General features: G+C 37.5%; 1 protein-coding gene across 1 annotated transcript in view; it reads left to right on the top strand.

The window, feature by feature from the left end:
- Positions 1-1,947: 1,947 nt before the first annotated feature.
- The window catches only part of LOC144448949 (arylsulfatase I-like), a 21,863-nt gene continuing 3,244 nt past the window's right edge, over positions 1,948-20,566 (top strand). The window contains exons 1-5 of the mRNA XM_078139334.1: positions 1,948-2,088; positions 4,574-4,787; positions 5,545-5,719; positions 6,351-6,526; positions 6,830-7,040. Of these exons, the coding sequence (XP_077995460.1) occupies positions 1,955-2,088; positions 4,574-4,787; positions 5,545-5,719; positions 6,351-6,526; positions 6,830-7,040 (910 nt within the window). The 5' untranslated portion in view covers positions 1,948-1,954. The remainder of the gene's footprint in view (positions 2,089-4,573; positions 4,788-5,544; positions 5,720-6,350; positions 6,527-6,829; positions 7,041-20,566) is intronic.

Below are 20,566 nucleotides of genomic sequence, written 5' to 3'. Positions count from 1 at the left end.
AGTATAGCCTCTGAATTAGATCATTAAATGATATTTGTCATCTGTAATTATTAATTATGCAAATTAGTAATTTTATATGCAAGGAACATGGATCACAAATGAATGTCGTGATATCTTTAATATAGCCTCTGAATTAGATCATTAAATGATTTGTCATTGGTAATTATTAAATATGCAAATTAGTCATGTTATATGCAAGCAACATGAATCACAAATGATTGTCGTGATATCTTTAATATAGCCTCCGAATTAGATCATTGAATGATGTTAATTATTAATTATGCAAGCAGCATTGATCACATTTCAAGATGAGTGCCATGATATTATCAATATAGCCTCAACATTAGATGAAATTGTAAGCATCATTTAATGATATATCACATAATTAGTAAACATTAATTATGCGAATATATCAGATGTACAAGTCTAGCTGTCATACATATCTATGTGACATGTCAAGATTATATCCATCAAGTTAGATGATATTCTAAGAAACTAATCTGATTAATTAGTATTATATTGGCAACTGCATGTGTACCTGATGAGTTTTATTCCTGTCATCAATCTTTACAATTTACACCATAGAAAGATCTTGACATACTCTGTGTTGCTGAAATATGCACCACAGTGTTACAGACACTATGTATAAAGTTGGAAACGTGTGATCAAATGACAGTAATTTCCAATGATAAAATACTATTTATATATATATAAACTCAGTATATGTGAAATGTCTATGCTGGCATAAACAGTGCTCAATACATATGTATTATGTAGAGCAGTGTAAATATACCATTTGTCATCTGATGATCACAACTGTGTGTGTATATATATATATATATATGATTTATGCCATCATATGAATATCCATTATCTTCAGTATAACTTTAAACCCAGTTTGAAGACAATCACTATCCAAAGAGAAACTAGACTGTTTATTACTCATGTCCTATCACCCTCACTGGCCTACTCTATTACATATAGGGGTTGACCAATTTGTGAGGGCACTCTGTCAAGGCTACGTACTTTACAGACTATAGCCAAACATGGACATATTCATTTGTCAGTACTACACATAGCAATATTTCCTTGACAGTATATACAATAATGTGTAAAAATAAAATAAATTCTTGTCAAGTGTACTTGTACTGAAATTCAATTTTTTAATTTTTTTCAGACATCATGATAATTTCTAGGTTTATGATTTGCATTTTTATATGTAATTTTTTTTTTTACTTTTTCAGTAAAGAGAGACATGTGAACAGCAATTTGTTGTCTTGCAATCTATTTAAATAATGAAATTAAATAAATTCCTTCAAGGGTTTATGCCTTTTTGATGTACATTTCTGTTAGATAGTAATTTGTTTTGTAAATTTATGTTTGGTAATTAAAGGCATACTTAATTATGATTATTGTCGTTGATGTTTTTTATGATAGATACACTTATGTATGGTTATCTACAATACATTGTCAAACTAGAATCAAAAAGACTAAAACTAACTAATAGATATATTATGTTTCTAACAAGATGATATGTGGAATACTTACTCTTACCTCAAAAGAATAGCTGATATTTCCAAAACCTGGAGCGGTTTTGTTTTGGTTCTTAAGACTGAAAGGAGTTCACAGTGTTCGGTATAGTACCATCAACAATTCTATTTGCGATTTCAAAAAATCACTTGATATGCAAATCAGAACTTTTTTAAATGCAGTTTTAGTTTTAAAATAGCTTTAACTCTACTATGTATAGATTGGTCCGATTTTTTTTGTTCATATATTCCACTGGTTGAATAAATTATTCTTCGTGTCACATGACCGATGATAATATATAATTGTATACTAAATCGATCAATGACATGTACGTACAGTGTGTGCAGTTTATTATAAATCTTTACGGTAAACAAAAAAAGAACACAGGCTGGTAACGTGTTGTCTCATGACCATATATCGTGTAATGATGAGACCTGCTAAGGTATTATCTCTTTCCCTATGGGTACTCGTATTTCTGGTTGTTTTTCGTGTGTTATTATTGTATCGAGACAAGCAGACGAGCAACGAATCTACAATCAGAATAATGAAGGGAGAAACGTAAGTAGATTTTTATGAACATCCGTTATTCATGAGTTTGATTTATCGCTACACGGGTAAAGTAATATTGAGATCAAAGGTGGCATTGTCGACACACGCAGGGTACAGATGTTGGACAGAGAGGAGCATTGTATACTTTATTGTATAGCGAGAAAAAATATTAATAACTATGCCTAAAAAGTTAATTTACGACGTGTTAAGAATATAAACTAATCGTAACGTTATGTTTCGACCTGATTTGGTCCAATTTCTAACCCAGAGACTTGTAGCCGACTTTCTAATCTAACGTACGTCGTTGGCTCGATCAGAAAGTCAAAAGGCCAGAGGCTATCCAATTTCTAACGCTGACAGAAAATTACTACTATTAGTTTCGTATCAGATTTTGTAATACATACTAGTAACAACGATTCTATATAGCCCAGTAGACTTTTGACAATCGTTCGTGCCTTTTTGCTACGTTTCATTTAAAACAAAGTCGTCGCCTCGCTCCGTAGCACTGAATACTAATGCGTACTGATATAGGAACTGCGATTGCCGAAGATTGCCGAAGGCACGAACTGATCAGTACGAGGTTATAGTATTGCCCCGGATCGGAGCGAGGTGACGACTTTAGTTTTAGATAAAACGTAGCAAAAAAGACATGAACGACTGTCGACAGTCTAGTAGCCCAGTTGTATTGCAACTGTTGTACAACTGTTAGTAACATAGCAATGTCAGATGTTGCTGTCACCATTACTTATTCAATGGACGAGTATAGGGGGTTACACTATGTTACCTATATATGTCCATTCTACCATTTCACTAGGGATGTATTCAGATTGTGCATCTGAGTGTACTGTGCATTTATAAGCTCGTACATCCACACAGCCTTACATTGTATGATGAGACAAACTGGCGCTATTTTCAAGGGCGATCCGATATATTCTGTGATCATGAACGAGAATTAAGACTTCGACAGTTTAATGTGTGTCATCGACCAATTTAGGTCATAGACTTCTGTAATTACAGCTAAAATGATGTAGGCTTGGTGTTTTATTCATGTAACATGACATTTATTACGCACCCTCAGATGACTTCTAGCGCGTGCGTGCGTGCAAAAGAAACAAATAATAGGTGCCGTGTACAGTGGGGATGTAGGAGACTCTCTCGATCGCTAGTCTTCGGGAACATCGCTATTAGCTGTTTTGTGCCGATATCTATATAATTGTACTGCAATATTCTTGTACTGTGGGACTTTATTTACTACATAGGGCTAATCTAGAGTTCTTGGGAGCAATGTGTTACGCCAAAGGATATATGCTTATATTTGTAACAGAACAGCACATTTTTTTAAAATTAACCGCAGACTTGTTCGTATAGTACGAAACATTGTAGGCTGATGATCACTCGCCTCAGATTCAATCATTTGATACGCAACATACATGCAAAATGGTCTAATGTGAAAGTTTTGTGTAGATATGATAAATACCTTTAAATAACACTGCGTGTAATTTAAAAAAAAACTTTTGGCCGTATGGTTTCCATGGCAACAATCAATGCATGGAATATTGCGTATAATCCATATTGAATTTGCAGACTGTAAAAAGTCCATCAGAATCAGGTATTTACCAACAGTGCTTCTCGGTCCCATAGTATTCATCACAGCGTTTCGATTAAATAAATATATAGTAGAATAGCAGGAGCCTGTCACCTGATTAAAAAAATAGAAGCTTTATTTAATGTTGATGGGGCTTTATTGTCATAAAACACCTGTCACCTGATCACCATTCACTCTCGAGCTCTCCTGGACTGACTGAATAAACGTAAACATATACATGCCACCAGATTTAAGCTTATAAGTTGACGGGGTTATAACCGTCAATTGTTGCAATACAATTATTGTATTGTCTGGTTTTAATAGTGAAATGATTTTTCCCAATAAGTTCTAATGTGACAATTTGTCTCGCTAAAATGAACATTGCGTACACGTACAGGACAAACCATCGGACTAGGAAGATTCGTCCTTGTTTGTGGACAAACTATCGGAGTTAGGTGATGCAGAAACCAACGGAGAAACAATGAGAAAGCGTGTTGCGTTATATATATTGTCAACCGGTCCATGAGGTTGGATCGTCAAATTATTAGAATAATTAATTTAGTTTATATATAGTCAGCCTACTTTTTTCCGATGACTACGTATTGTGGCGGGGTGGGGGGGGGGTGTCAACTCAGTCGTACCAGGGACAAATTGTTTACCACGTCGCCATCTAGTGGTGAACAGTAACTATGGTCAGTTTTTCAGGGAAGACATAACAATACTAAAGACACCGAAACGAAGACATCAAAAACTAACTTGGTTGCAATTGTGTATAAACGAATATTATTCTACTCATAGACTTTATATATATATATATATACACACCAACTATTGAGTAATTATTAATTATTAATATTAGTTATTAATTATTAGAACTTTGAATACAAGTCTTTGCATTTCATTTGACAGAAATTCAGAGCGATATAAACCACCACCACCACCACCACACATCGTTTTCATAATGGCGGATGATTACGGATGGCACGACGTTGGTTACCATGGTGGCATTGCAAAGACGCCGAACATCGATCAACTAGCACATGAAGGCGTAAAGTTGGAAAATTATTACGTTTCATCATGGTGTGTGCCTTCAAGAATTAATTTAATGACAGGAAGATATGTGGTAAGTCATTTATAGTCGAATAATATAGACGATATATAGCTATAGACAGTTGTAGAACTTAGAGCAACCCACCAATTCTTGTGCAATACAAGACGAATATCTTTAATATCATTTTAGAAACAGAATTCAGTATGATTTCCTCAACTTAAAAATCAATATCACACAGCCAACCCAGTAGGTTGAACTTAATAGTTGGATATCTTTGTATCTCAATCCTTGTGTGTGAGAGAGAGAGAGAGAGAGAGAGAGAGAGAGAGAGAGAGAGAGAGAGAGAGAGAGAGAGAGAGAGAGAGAGAGAGAGATGAGAACGTCGACAGTCAAGACAATATAATCTAACTGTCTCACTATTGCATGCTGAATATGTACATCAGAAATGTATTTTTTCACTGTTTGTAAACACAATAAGTATATTATTATGGTGATGATTTCCTTGTTTTTTAGTAGGTATCATATATTTACAGTGCTTGATTTCATATTGTGAGTATATACATTGGGTTTGTAGAAATCAGTTGATTAAGGGTATATGTAAAGTATAACAGTTGAAACATCGGAAACCAGTCGGTCGTGTTTCAACCCTGTTTTACCATGTCGCGAGAAACGCTTATTTTCGGATGCGAATCGTTAACACTATATGCTGTACATGTAGTTTTGTTCTGAAAACCACTACGTTATAATATTTCTATTTATCTAATTTTACATCAGACAAAAATATAATTTTATGTATCTTTTTCTAAAATATGATTGCATATGTTTCAAGAGTCACACAGGATACAGTAAAGAGGAGTGTGAGTTCATGGACATACGTGAAACTACACTGGCTGAGAAGTTACGGCAGGCAGGATATTACACAGCACTGGTCGGTAAATGGCATCTAGGGGGCTTTGATAACCCTAAGTGTAATCCACCTCAGCGAGGTTTTCAGTCATTCTTAGGTGGGTATTGCCAGTGGTGATACAGCTAATGATGTAAGGGTCGGGATTCATTCCAAAAATGTTGATTGTCTAAGCTTGCTTGACAGGGGAAAAAGTAGCCGGTGGGGTGGGGGAAGTCTGAAAGTATACTTTCCTGTAGGCTAGAGGCTATCCGTTGACTATAAAATCTATTCGAAAGCCAAAAGTTAGATTCCAGTCAAACTTTCCTGGTCTCGATTCAACAACCATGATCATCGCCTAGGTGTAACCATAATTATAATTAAAGGTCTCGATTTCATGATTTGGTATAAAGATGACAGCTATTGTTTCCACACACAAAATATAAAGACAGCGACACAGAGAAAGAGACAAGGAAGGCAGGCAGGCACTGGCAGACAGACAGACAGACAGACAGACAGACAGACAGACAGACAGACAGACAGACAGACAGACAGACACACGCAGAGGTACATATCTACATTGGGCCTACATACTCGATCAACAAAGTTTAACTAAATACAATCAGAGATGTCATGTCAATTTTCTTTTATTTTGCTTTGGTTTGTAACCCTGTCAAATAAGCCTTGTCTTGGAGACAAAGAAAACACGGATGTTTTCAGACAATCGTTGTTTTGTCATGTCTAATACACAGGATATCTTGGAGGCTCTCAACATTACTATAAACACCGTCGTGGATTCTATGGCAATGCAAAGTATGACTTCTGGGCGAATAATTCAATGGTTGGACCGCAATATGATGGCGTATACTCTACATTTGTATTCGCCACTGAAGCACAGAGGATCATTGAAAACCACAATGCAGACAAGGTTTGGTGAAAAATATTATCCCTTTGCTGTACAAGTACAAGTAATATTTGTCGATTCACAGTTCACATGTAGTAATACCAGTAAAGGCGAACTAGTGCGCACTGCATTTACTATACGATCCTTGTGCTACTAGAAATGAATGATCAAAAACGTAGACGCTAACATATTTTTTCAATATTTGAAGATAAGAGAATATAATATGTATGTATATACACACACACAAATGTTCTGACTAGCTTTCACCCTGTAAAGTCGCATTATATAATTAATATTTTACTTTTCTGTTCCAAATGTTATGTCCAGCCCTTGTTCCTGTATTTGTCCTTCCAAGCAGTACATATACCCCTCCTCGTGCCAATGCAATACGAAGGCCGTTACAACAGTACAATTGAGAATGACGATAGACGTACACATGCTGGTATGACTACGTGTATGGACGAAGCCATTGGCAACGTGACGGAAACACTTAAACAGACTGGGTTATGGGACAACACTGTTTTAATCTTTTCATCAGGTAAGCGAGACTGTGCGCTCCGTCTTGTTGTACACCCCTATCAGGCTTCTCAAGCTGATACCATGGTATAGTAAGTCGTATCTTACAGAATTAAGGTAAGGAAGATCTTTTCAAAGCAAGGGGAAGTTTTGTTTCGACTTGTTCTTATAGGAACTAACATATATAGTGATGTATCGAGGACTGGTCATGTATTTTATGTACAGAGATACAAGCGTTGTTCGTTTCGCATCTTCGCCCTTTTTTCAATAGGCAATGATTTTACGTTTCGCGTGGTCTTCATAAAATGATGACTTCGAAAGCACTACCTATATTCCGTAGACAATCTTGTCCAAAGGAATCATTTCATAAGACGACTTGTTTTGAACGACTCGCAAACGGACCAGTTCAACCAGTCGGTCCGCAAAATAACGACACATCGGAAGATGGTTGGGTCTACACACGAAATACAATTATGACATTTTGTAAGCTTATATTCTATGGTTGCGCGGAAAACATTCTAGGACCGGGCGATGTTTGAGAAACTTTCCCAAAATACATTTTTTATATTCAGTTCTATGGCTACGCGAAAAACATCACCCGGACCGGGCACCGGGCGATGGCCGGAGAAACTTACAGGAAATACATTTAATACAATTTTTACATTCTATGGTTGCGCGGAAAACATTCTAGGACCGGGCGATGGTCGGAGAAACTTTCACGAATACGTATTTTATATTCATTTCTATGGCTACGCGAGAAACACCACAGGACCGGGCACCGGGCGATGGTCGGAGAAACTTACAGGAAATACATTTAATACATTTTTTTTACATTCTATGGTTGCGCGGAAAACATTCTAGGACCGGGCGATAGTTGGAGAAACTTTCACGAATACGTATTTTATATTCATTTCTATGGCTACGCGAGAAACATCACAGGACCGGGATCCGTGCGATGGTCGGAGAAACGTACAGGAAATACATTTAATACATTTTTTACATTCTATGGTTGCGCGGAAAACATTCTAGCTGAGGACCGGGCGATCTTTGAGAAACTTTCACGAATACGTATATTTTATATTCAGTTCTATGGCTACGCGAAAAACATCACAGGACCGGACACCGGGCAATGGTCGGAGAAACTTACAGGAAATACATTTAATACTTTTTTTTACATTCTATGGTTGCGCGGAAAACATTCCAGGACCACGGGCGATGGTCGGAGAAACTTTCACGAATACGTATTTTATATTCATTTCTATGGCTACGCGAGAAACATCACAGGACCGGGCACCGGGCGATGGTCGGAGAAACTTACAGGAAATACATTTAATACTTTTTTACATTCTATGGTTGCGCGGAAAACATTCCAGGACCACGGGCGATGGTCGGAGAAACTTTCCCTGACGAAATACACCTAATACATTTTTTACATTATATGGTAGTCTTACTGCTAGATCTTTGGGCTTTCTTCCGATACGATAAGCGACCATAGGTCGCTTAATTGAGGGCGGCGGGCGTTCCACCCTCGATAAAGCGACCTTCGATAGCTTGTCGTATGTAACAAAACACGGTCTATAGCAGTTAGACTAATTCTTGACTCGACGCGACGCGTACGCGACTACCTTTACTCAGCTTGAGCATGGAGGTATAAGAGGAGATCCCCTTATACCTCCATGAATGACCTTACCTCTACTTGACATGACCTACCTTTACTTGACATACTTGAGCTTGCCCTACCTTTTTACTGTGACAGTCACTTGACATGACCATGGAAGTATAACTCCTATGACATGACTTACCTTTAGCTGACTCTGGACCTGACATGACAATTTATAGGGTGGGCAAGAGGTATTTTCATACTTTGTAATTGGGTAATTCAGTGGTCGGCGTACTGCGAAATCAACTATTTATTTTGGCTGTAACCAGCAAAAGTACCACTCTTTTCGTGCACGTAAAAAACCCATACAACTGTACCGTAGTGTATGATATGGTTGTCGTCTGGCCAAAAGGATTCAGTACAAGCAACAACAGCAAATGCGATAAATGTTCCTATAACCAGGACTTTGTAAACTTAGCCGTCATATAAGAATACAAAGTCTATTTTTCCACCCTAGTCGATATCTGTACTTCCGAAAACAGATATCGCTCCGCTTCCTCGTTGTTGTAGTTCCTGCCTAATTGCACTGTTTTACCCACTGCTTTTAGCATTGCTTGCATCTCTAAAAAACATATTTAACACACAATTTTTCAAAACAGTTTGTCAAAAATGTAAGGAGACACCGATTGCTCATCTCACCATCAATTTGTTGTCAGGAGTTTTACAAGGAATATAATTGTAAAACGTTAACTCCCCTTTATTTTCTTTGTAATTTGTAAATTGCCTTTCTTCATCTTCTAAATTTCATCTTTGTAATTTGTAATTCAAGTTATTTTTTTCTGTAAATCGTACTATGGACCACCTTGCCCACCCTCAATTTAGAATACTCATAGATTTTTACAAAGTACAAAATATAGCTAGCAATATTAACAATATGCTGAATGAACTTGTACAATTGTAAATAATACATAAAGTCTGGATAATAAATTTAATTTGTGCCAACTGAAGCAAGTGAAACAAATTCAGAAAAAATACTTATCAATCATCATTGTGTTGACATATTGCAGTCTAACTCGGAGTATTCAACTCAAAATATCGACTTCACACATAGACAGTGCAAATTACTGGTACTTGAACACATTACACTAGTACTTTGATAGATATAAACTTGTTTAACTTACGGTTGCTGAACTTTTCGAATTCACTGATGGCGATCAACCTGATACTGCAACGAAATGTTCATTTGGCAATACTGTTCCAAGTCTGAGTATTTTCGGTCAAAGTTCAAAGTTGATATTGTCCAGGAGTGCAGACATTTCACTCCAGCTAGTTCAAAACCAATATTGTTCCAAGTTCGAGTATTTCCAGTTAAAGTTAACTCTACTAGCTTGTTCAAAACAAATACTGTTCCAAGTCCGAGTATTTTCGGTCAAAGTTCAAAGTTTATACTGTCCAGGAGTGCAGACATTTCACTCCAGCTAGTTCAAAACCAATATTGTTCCAAGTTCGAGTATTTCCAGTCAAAGTTCAAAGTTGATATTGTCCAGAACTGCAGACATTTCACTCCAGCTAGTTCAAAACCAATATTGTTCCAAGTTCGAGTATTTCCAGTCAAAGTTCAAAGTTGATATTGTCCAGGAGTGCACACATTTCACTCCAGCTAGTTCAAAACCAATATTGTTCCAAGTTCGAGTATTTCCAGTCAAAGTTCAAAGTTGATATTGTCCAGGAGTGCAGACATTTCACTCCAGCTAGTTCAAATCCAATATTGTTCCAAGTTCGAGTATTTCCAGTCAAAGTTCAAAGTTGATATTGTCCAGGAGTGCACACATTTCACTCCAGCTAGTTCAAAACCAATATTGTTCCAAGTTCGAGTATTTCCAGTCAAAGTTCAAAGTTGATATTGTCCAGGAGTGCACACATTTCACTCCAGCTAGTTCAAAACCAATATTGTTCCAAGTTCGAGTATTTCCAGTCAAAGTTCAAAGTTGATATTGTCCAGGAGTGCACACATTTCACTCCAGCTAGTTCAAAACCAATATTGTTCCAAGTTCGAGTATTTCCAGTCAAAGTTCAAAGTTGATATTGTCCAGGAGTGCAGACATTTCACTCCAGCTAGTTCAAAACCAATATTGCTCCAAGTTCGAGTATTTCCAGTCAAAGTTCAATGTTGATATTGTCCAGGAGTGCACACATTTCACTCCAGCTAGTTCAAAACCAATATTGTTCCAAGTTCGAGTATTTCCAGTCAAAGTTCAAAGTTGATATTGTCCAGGAGTGCACACATTTCACTCCAGCTAGTTCAAAACCAATATTGTTCCAAGTTCGAGTATTTCCAGTCAAAGTTCAAAGTTGATATTGTCCAGGAGTGCACACATTTCACTCCAGCTAGTTCAAAACCAATATTGTTCCAAGTTCGAGTATTTCCAGTCAAAGTTCAAAGTTGATATTGTCCAGGAGTGCAGACATTTCACTCCAGCTAGTTCAAAACCAATATTGCTCCAAGTTCGAGTATTTCCAGTCAAAGTTCAATGTTGATATTGTCCAGGAGTGCACACATTTCACTCCAGCTAGTTCAAAACCAATATTGTTCCAAGTTCGAGTATTTCCAGTCAAAGTTCAAAGTTGATATTGTCCAGGAGTGCACACATTTCAATCCAACTAGTTCAAAACCAATATTGTTCCAAGTTCGAGTATTTCCAGTCAAAGTTCAATGTTGATATTGTCCAGGAGTGCAGACATTTCACTCCAGCTAGTTCAAAACCAATATTGTTCCAAGTTCGAGTTATTTCCAGTCAAAATTCAATGTTGATATTGTCCAGGAGTGCAGACATTTCACTCCAGCTAGTTCAAAACCAATATTGTTCCAAGTTCGAGTATTTCGAGTCAAAGTTCAAAGTTGATATTGTCCAGGAGTGCAGACATTTCATTCCAGCTAGTTCAAAACCAATATTGTTCCAAGTTCGAGTATTTCGAGTCAAAGTTCAATGTTGATATTGTCCAGGAGTGCAGACATTTCATTCCAGCTAGTTCAAAACCAATATTGTTCCAAGTTCGAGTATTTCGAGTCAAAGTTCAATGTTGATATTGTCCAGGAGTGCAGACATTTCACTCCAGCTAGTTCAAAACCAATATTGTTCCAAGTTCGAGTATTTCCAGTCAAAGTTCAATGTTGATATTGTCCAGGAGTGCACACATTTCACTCCAGCTAGTTCAAAACCAATATTGTTCCAAGTTCGAGTATTTCCAGTCAAAGTTCAAAGTTGATATTGTCCAGGAGTGCAGACATTTCACTCCAGCTAGTTCAAAACCAATATTGTTCCAAGTTCGAGTATTTCCAGTCAAAGTTCAAAGTTGATATTGTCCAGGAGTGCAGACATTTCACTCCAGCTAGTTCAAAACCAATATTGCTCCAAGTTCGAGTATTTCCAGTCAAAGTTCAATGTTGATATTGTCCAGGAGTGCACACATTTCACTCCAGCTAGTTCAAAACCAATATTGTTCCAAGTTCGAGTATTTCCAGTCAAAGTTCAATGTTGATATTGTCCAGGGGTGCAGACATTTCACTCCAGCTAGTTCAAAACCAATATTGTTCCAAGTTCGAGTATTTCCAGTCAAAGTTCAAAGTTGATATTGTCCAGGAGTGCAGACATTTCACTCCAGCTAGTTCAAAACCAATATTGTTCCAAGTTCGAGTATTTCCAGTCAAAGTTCAAAGTTGGTATTGTCCAGGAGTGCAGACATTTCACTCCAGCTAGTTCAAAACCAATATTGTTCCAAGTTCGAGTATTTCCAGTCAAAGTTCAATGTTGATATTGTCCAGGAGTGCAGACGTTTCACTTTACTAGCTAGGCTTGCTGCTAAGTGTTCGAAGTTCAACCTTCCAAAACAAAGCCAGAGACGCAAACCAGAGACACACTTCACTACAACTAATTTACATATAAAGTAAACCGTCACTGATTTACATACAACGTACAGATGTTTTATCTTTGTTTAGGGTCATTAACATACTTTCACTGAACACGTGACCAGTTTGTGACACTGGACTTTAGGGGTGAGATCAATAGTTCACTATAGGATAAAAAAAACCCTAAATTCTTATACTTAGGCCTCACCCCCCCCCCCAACTAAATTGACCAAAATTGAAAAAAAAAATGTTTCAATTTCAAATCAGTATGTAGTATGTAGTACTATGAATACAAAGCCAGGATGTAGTGGACCGGCCATGTCTTTTATGTACAGAGATACAAGCGTCGTTCGTTTCGCATCTTCGCCCAATTCTTTTTTCAATAGGTATGATTTTACGTTTCGCGTGGTCTTCATGAAATGACGACTTCGAAAGCACTACCTATATTTCGTGGGCAATCTTGTGCAAACATTACTGGGAAGCATTTCATAAGACGACTTGTTTTGAACGACTCGCAAACCGACCAGTTCAACCAGTCGGCCCGCAAAATCGGACACTGATCTGAAGATGGTTGGGTCTACACACGAAATACAATTATGACATTTTGTAAGTTTATATTCTATGGTTGCGCGGAAAACATTCTAGGACCGGGCGATGTTTGAGAAACTTTCCCAAAATACATTTTTTATATTCAGTTCTATGGCTACGCGAAAAACATCATAGGACCGGGCACCGGGCGATGGCCGGAGAAACTTACAGGAAATACATTTAATACAATTTTTGCATTCTATGGTTGCGCGGAAAACATTCTAGGACCACGGGCGATGGTCGGAGAAACTTTCACGAATACGTATTTTATATTCATTTCTATGGCTACGCGAAAAACATCACAGGACCGGGCACCGGCAATGGTCGGAAAAACTTACAGGAAATACATTTAATACTTTTTTTACATTCTATGGTTGCGCGGAAAACATTCCAGGATCACGGGCGATGGTCGGAGAAACTTTCCCTGACGAAATACATTTAATAAGTGTTTTTTTACATGTGCTATGGTTGCGCGGAAAACATTTCTCTGACGAAATACACCTAATACATTTTTTACATTATATGGTAGTCTTGCTGCTAGATCTTTGGGCTTTCTTCCGATACGATAAGCGACCATAGGTCGCTTAATTGAGGGCGACGGGCGTTCCACCCTCGATAAAGCGACCTTCGATAGCTTGTCGTATGAAACAAAACACGGTCTATAGCAGTTAGACTAATTCTTGACTCGACTTGACGCGACGCGACGCGTACGCGACTACCTTTACTCAGCTTGAGCATGGAGGTATAAGAGGAGATCCCCTTATACCTCCATGAGTGACCTTACCTCTACTTGACATGACCTACCTTTACTTGACACACTTGAGCTTGCCCTACCTTTTTACTTGACAGTCACTTGACATGACCATGGAAGTATAACTTCCATGACATGACTTACCTTTAGCTGACTCTGGACCTGACATGACAATTTAGGGTGGGCAAGAGGTATTTTCATACTTTGGAATTGGGCGAAATCGTAATACAGTGGTCGGCGTACTGCGAAATCAACTATTTATTTTGGCTGTAACCAGCAAAAGTACCACCGTCTTTTCGTGCACGTAAAAAACCCATACAACAGTACCGTAGTGTATGATATGGTTGTCGTCTGGCCAAAAGGATTCAATACAAGCAACAACAGCAAATGCGATAAATGTTCCTATAACCAGGACTTTGTAAACTTAACAGTCATATAAGAATACAAAATCTATTTTTCCACCCAAGTCGATATCTGTACTTCCGAAAACAGATATCGCTCCGCTTCCTCGTTGTTGTAGTTCCTGCCTAATTGCAATGTTTTACCCACTGCTTTTAGCATTGCTTGTATCTCTAAAAAAACATATTCAACAGACAATCTTTCAAAACAGTTTGTCAGAAATGTAAGGCGGCACCGATTGCTCATCTCACCATCAATTTGTTGTCAGGAGTTTTACAAGGAGTATAATTGTAAAACGTAAACTCCCCTTTATTTTCTTTGTAATTTGTAAATTGCCTTTCTTCACCTTCTAAATTTCATCTTTGTAATTTGTAATTCAAGTTATTTTTTCTGTAAATCGTACTAGGGACCCCCTTGCCCACCCTCAATTTAGAATACTCATAGCTTTTTACAAAGAACAAAATATAGCTAGCAATATTAACAATATGCTGAATGAACTTGTACAATTGTAAATAATACATAAAGTCTGGATAATAAATTTAATTTGTGCCAACTGAAGCAAGTGAAACAAATTCAGAAAAAATGCTTATCAATCATCATTGTGTTGACATATTGCAGTCTAACTCAGAGTATTCAACTCAAAATATCGACTTCACACATAGATTGTGCAAATTACTGGTACTTGTACATATTACAGTAGTACTTTGATGGATATAAACTTGTTTAACTTACGGTTGCTGAACTTTTCGAATTCACTCATGGCGATCAACCTGATGCTGCAACGAAATGTTCATTTGGCAATACTGTTCCAAGTCTGAGTATTTTCAGTCAAAGTTCAAAGTTGATATTGTCACAGACACTTGTCTGTGATATTGTCCAGGAGTGCACACATTTCACTCTACTAGCTAGTTCAAAACCAATATTGTTCCAAGTTCGAGTATTTCCAGTTAAAGTTAACTATACTAGCTTGTTCAAAACAAATACTGTTCCAAGTCCGAGTATTTTCGGTCAAAGTTCAAAGTTGATACTGTCCAGGAGTGCAGACATTTCACTCCAGCTAGTTCAAAACCAATATTGCTCCAAATTCGAGTATTTCCAGTCAAAGTTCAATGTTGATATTGTCCAGGAGTGCACACATTTCACTCCAGCTAGTTCAAAACCAATATTGTTCCAAGTTCGAGTATTTCCAGTCAAAGTTCAAAGTTGATATTGTCCAGGAGTGCAGACATTTCACTCCAGCTAGTTCAAAACCAATATTGTTCCAAGTTCGAGTATTTCCAGTCAAAGTTCAAAGTTGATATTGTCCAGGAGTGCAGACATTTCACTCCAGCTAGTTCAAAACCAATATTGTTCCAAGTTCGAGTATTTCCAGTCAAAGTTCAAAGTTGATATTGTCCAGGAGTGCAGACATTTCACTCCAGCTAGTTCAAAACCAATATTATTCCAAGTTCGAGTATTTCCAGTCAAAGTTCAATGTTGATATTGTCCAGGAGTGCACACATCTCACTCCAGCTAGTTCAAAACCAATATTGTTCCAAGTTCGAGTATTTCCAGTCAAAGTTCAAAGTTGATATTGTCCAGGAGTGCACACATTTCACTCCAGCTAGTTCAAAACCAATATTGTTCCAAGTTCGAGTATTTCCAGTCAAAGTTCAATGTTGATATTGTCCAGGAGTGCACACATTTCACTCCAGCTAGTTCAAAACCAATATTGTTCCAAGTTCGAGTATTTCCAGTCAAAATTCAATGTTGATATTGTCCAGGAGTGCAGACATTTCACTCCAGCTAGTTCAAAACCAATATTGTTCCAAGTTCGAGTATTTCCAGTCAAAGTTCAATGTTGATATTGTCCAGGAGTGCACACATTTCACTCCAGCTAGTTCAAAAACAATATTGTTCCAAGTTCGAGTATTTCCAGTCAAAGTTCAAAGTTGATATTGTCCAGGAGTGCACACATTTCACTCCAGCTAGTTCAAAACCAATATTGTTCCAAGTTCGAGTATTTCCAGTCAAAGTTCAAAGTTGATATTGTCCAGGAGTGCACACATTTCACTCCAGCTAGTTCAAAACCAATATTGTTCCAAGTTCGAGTATTTCCAGTCAAAGTTCAAAGTTGATATTGTCCAGGAGTGCAGACATTTCACTCCAGCTAGTTCAAAACCAATATTGTTCCAAGTTCGAGTATTTCCAGTCAAAGTTCAAAGTTGATATTGTCCAGGAGTGCAGACGTTTCACTCCAGCTAGTTCAAAACCAATATTGTTCCAAGTTCGAGTATTTCCAGTCAAAGTTCAATGTTGATATTGTCCAGGAGTGCAGACGTTTCACTTTACTAGCTAGGCTTGCTGCTAGATGTTCGAAGTTCAACCTTCCAAAACAAAGCCAGAGACGCAAACCAGAGACACACTTCACTACAACTAATTTACATATAAAGTAAACCATCACTGATTTACATGCAACGTACAGATGTTTTATCTTTGTTTAGGGTCATTTCGAAGCCAATGTCCAGGTTAACATACTTTCACTGAACACGTGACCAGTTTGTGACACTGGACTTTAGGGGTGAGATCAATAGTTCACTATAGGATAAAAAAACTAAATTCTTATACTTAGGCCTCAACCCCCCCCCCCCCCTAACTAAATTGGCCAAAATTGAAAAAAAAATGTTTCAATTTCAAATCAGTATGTTAGTATGTAGTGCTATGAATACAAAGCCAGGATGTAATGGACCTGCCATGTCTTTTATGTACAGAGATACAAGCGTCGTTCGTTTCGCATCTTCGCCCAATTCTTTTTTCAATAGGTATGATTTTACGTTTCGCGTGGTCTTCATGAAATGACGACTTCGAAAGCACTACCTATATTTCGTGGACAATCTTGTGCAAACATTAGCATTTCATAAGACGACTTGTTTTGAACGACTCGCAAACCGACCAGTTCAACCAGTCGGCCCGCACAATCGGACACTGATCGGAAGATGGTTGGGTCTGAGAAACTTTCACGAATACGTATTTTATATTCAGTTCTATGGCTACGCGAAAAACATCACAGGACCGGGCACCGGGCGATGGTCGGAGAAACTTACAGGAAATACAATACACTATTTTTTACGTTCTATGGTTGCGCGGAAAACATTCTAGGACCGGGCGATGTTTGAGAAACTTTCCCGAAGTACATTTAATACATTGTTTTATGTTCAGTTCTATGGCTACGCGAAAAACATCATAGGACCGGGCTCCGGGCGATGGTCGGAGAAACGTACAGGAAATACATTTAATACACTTTTTACATTCTATGGTTGCGCGGAAAACATTCTAGCTGAGGACCGGGCGATGTCTGAGAAACTTTCACGAATATGTATTTTATATTCAGTTCTATGGCTACGCGAAAAACATCACAGGACCGGGCACCGGGCAATGGTCGGAGAAACTTACAGGAAATACATTTAATACTTTTTTTACATTCTATGGTTGCACGGAAAACATTCCAGGATCACGGGCGATGGTCGGAAAAACTTTCCTTGACGAAATACATTTAATAAGAGGTTTTTTTACATGCTATGGTTGCGCGGAAAACATTTCCCTGACGAAATACACCTAATACATTTTTTACATTATATGGTAGTCTTACTGCTAGATCTTTGGGCTTTCTTCCGATACAATAAGCGACCATAGGTCGCCCTCGATAAAGCGACCTTCGATAGCTTGTCGTATGAAACAAAACACGGTCTATAGCAGTTTCCAGTTAGACTAATTCTTGACTCGACTTGACGCGACGCGACGCGTACGCGACTACCTTTACTCACCTTGAGCATGGAGGTATAAGAGGAGATCCCCTTATACCTCCATGAGTGACCTTACCTCTACTTGACATGACCTACCTTTACTTGACATACTTGAGCTTGCCCTACCTTTTTACTGTGACAGTCACTTGACATGACCATGGAAGTATAACTTCCATGACATGACTTACCTTTAGCTGACTCTGGACCTGACATGACAATTTATAGGGTGGGCAAGAGGTATTTTCATACTTTGTAATTGGGCAAAATCGTAATTCAGTGGTCGGCGTACTGCGAAATCAACTATTTATTTTGGCTGTAACCAGCAAAAGTACCACTCTTTTCGTGCACGTAAAAAAACCATACAGCTGTACCGTAGTGTATGATATGGTTGTCGTCTGGCCAAAAGGATTCAATACAAGCAACAACAGCAAATGCGATAAATGTTCCTATAACCAGGACTTTGTAAACTTAGCAGTCATATAAGAATACAAAGTCTATTTTTCCACCCTAGTCGATATCTGTACTTCCGAAAACAGATATCGCTCCGCTTCCTCGTTGTTGGAGTTCCTGCCTAATTGCACTGTTTTACCCACTGCTTTTAGCATTGCTTACATCTCTAAAAAAACATATTCAACAGACAATCTTTCAAAACAGTTTGTCAAAAATGTAAGGAGACACCGATTGCTCATCTCACCATCAATGTGTTGTCAGGAGTTTTACAAGGAGTATAATTGTAAAACGTTAACTCCCCTTTATTTTCTTTGTAATTTGTAAATTGCCTTTCTTCATCTTCTAAATTTCATCTTTGTAATTTGTAATTCAAGTTATTTTTTCTGTAAATCGTACTAGGGACCCCTTGCCCACCCTCAATTTAGAATACTCATAGATTTTCACAAAGTACAAAATATAGCTAGCAATATTAACAATATGCTGAATGAACTTGTACAATTGTAAATAATACATAAAGTCTGGATAATAAATTTAATTTGTGCCAACTGAAGCAAGTGAAACAAATTCAGAAGAAATGCTTATCAATCATCATTGTGTTGACATATTGCAGTCTAACTCGGAGTATTCAACTCAAAATATCGACTTCACACATAGATTGTGCAAATTACTGGTACTTGTACATATTACACTAGTACTTTGATAGATATATAAACTTGTTTAACTTGCGGTTGCTGAACTTTTCGAATTCACTGATGGCGATCAACCTGATACTGCAACGAAATGTTCATTTGGCAATACTGTTCCAAGTCTGAGTATTTTCAGTCAAAGTTCAAAGTTGATATTGTCACAGACACTTGTCTGTGATATTGTCCAGGAGTGCACACATTTCACTCTACTAGCTAGTTCAAAACCAATATTGTTCCAAGTATTTCCAGTTAAAGTTAACTCTACTAGCGTGTTCAAAACAAATACTGTTCCAAGTCCGAGTATTTTCGGTCAAAGTTCAAAGTTGATACTGTCCAGGAGTGCAGACATTTCACTCCAGCTAGTTCAAAACCAATATTGTTCCAAGTTCGAGTATTTCCAGTCAAAGTTCAAAGTTGATATTGTCCAGGAGTGCAGACATTTCACTCCAGCTAGTTCAAAACCAATATTGCTCCAAGTTCGAGTATTTCCAGTCAAAGTTCAAAGTTGATATTGTCCAGGAGTGCACACATTTCACTCCAGCTAGTTCAAAACCAATATTGTTCCAAGTTCGAGTATTTCCAGTCAAAGTTCAATGTTGATATTGTCCAGGAGTGCAGACATTTCACTCCAGCTAGTTCAAAACCAATATTGTTCCAAGTTCGAGTATTTCCAGTCAAAGTTCAAAGTTGATATTGTCCAGGAGTGCAGACGTTTCACTTTACTAGCTCGGCTTGCTGCTAGATGTTCGAAGTTCAACCTTCCAAAACAAAGCCAGAGATGCAAACCAGAGACACACTTCACTACAACTAATTTACATATAAAGTAAACCATCACTGATTTACATGCAACGTACAGATGTTTTATCTTTGTTAAGGGTCATTCCGAAGCCAATGTCCAGGTTAACACACTTTCACTGAACACGTGGCCAGTTTGTGACACTGGACTTTAGGGGTGACATCAATAGCACTGTATAATATCTTACCCACAACTCTCTCTGATTGGTATGCTTGGAGGTTCCTTATTTTATAACTTTTTCAATAATCCATACTTTTCAACATTTTAAGCATAGTAATTAAGTTTAATTAATATGTAGCAAAAGAACGCTTAGGAATCAAAAATAAAGTTCTAATTTTTGTATAAAATGAACTAACAACTAAATTAAGCATGTGCTGTGAATAAAACACTTTTCATTGTCAAAGTGTTAATAACTTGGGGAGTCAGTGTGTATGATGAGTTTTAGTATGTAAATTTCTTTTGTCATACCTATTCAAATAAATATCTTTATCTTTGGCAAAGTCATAACAGGTGCATATATTTTCCTTAGTTTTGTTGCAAATATTCTGCATGTCTTCCTAAAATTGCTACTCCTTCTACAATAAATCAC

Source organism: Glandiceps talaboti, chromosome 18, assembly GCF_964340395.1.
Source record: "Glandiceps talaboti chromosome 18, keGlaTala1.1, whole genome shotgun sequence".
NCBI classification, from domain to species: Eukaryota; Metazoa; Hemichordata; class Enteropneusta; family Spengelidae; genus Glandiceps; species Glandiceps talaboti.
The sequence above is the reverse complement of the archived record's forward strand: the minus strand, read 5'-3'. Positions and strand labels throughout refer to the sequence as shown.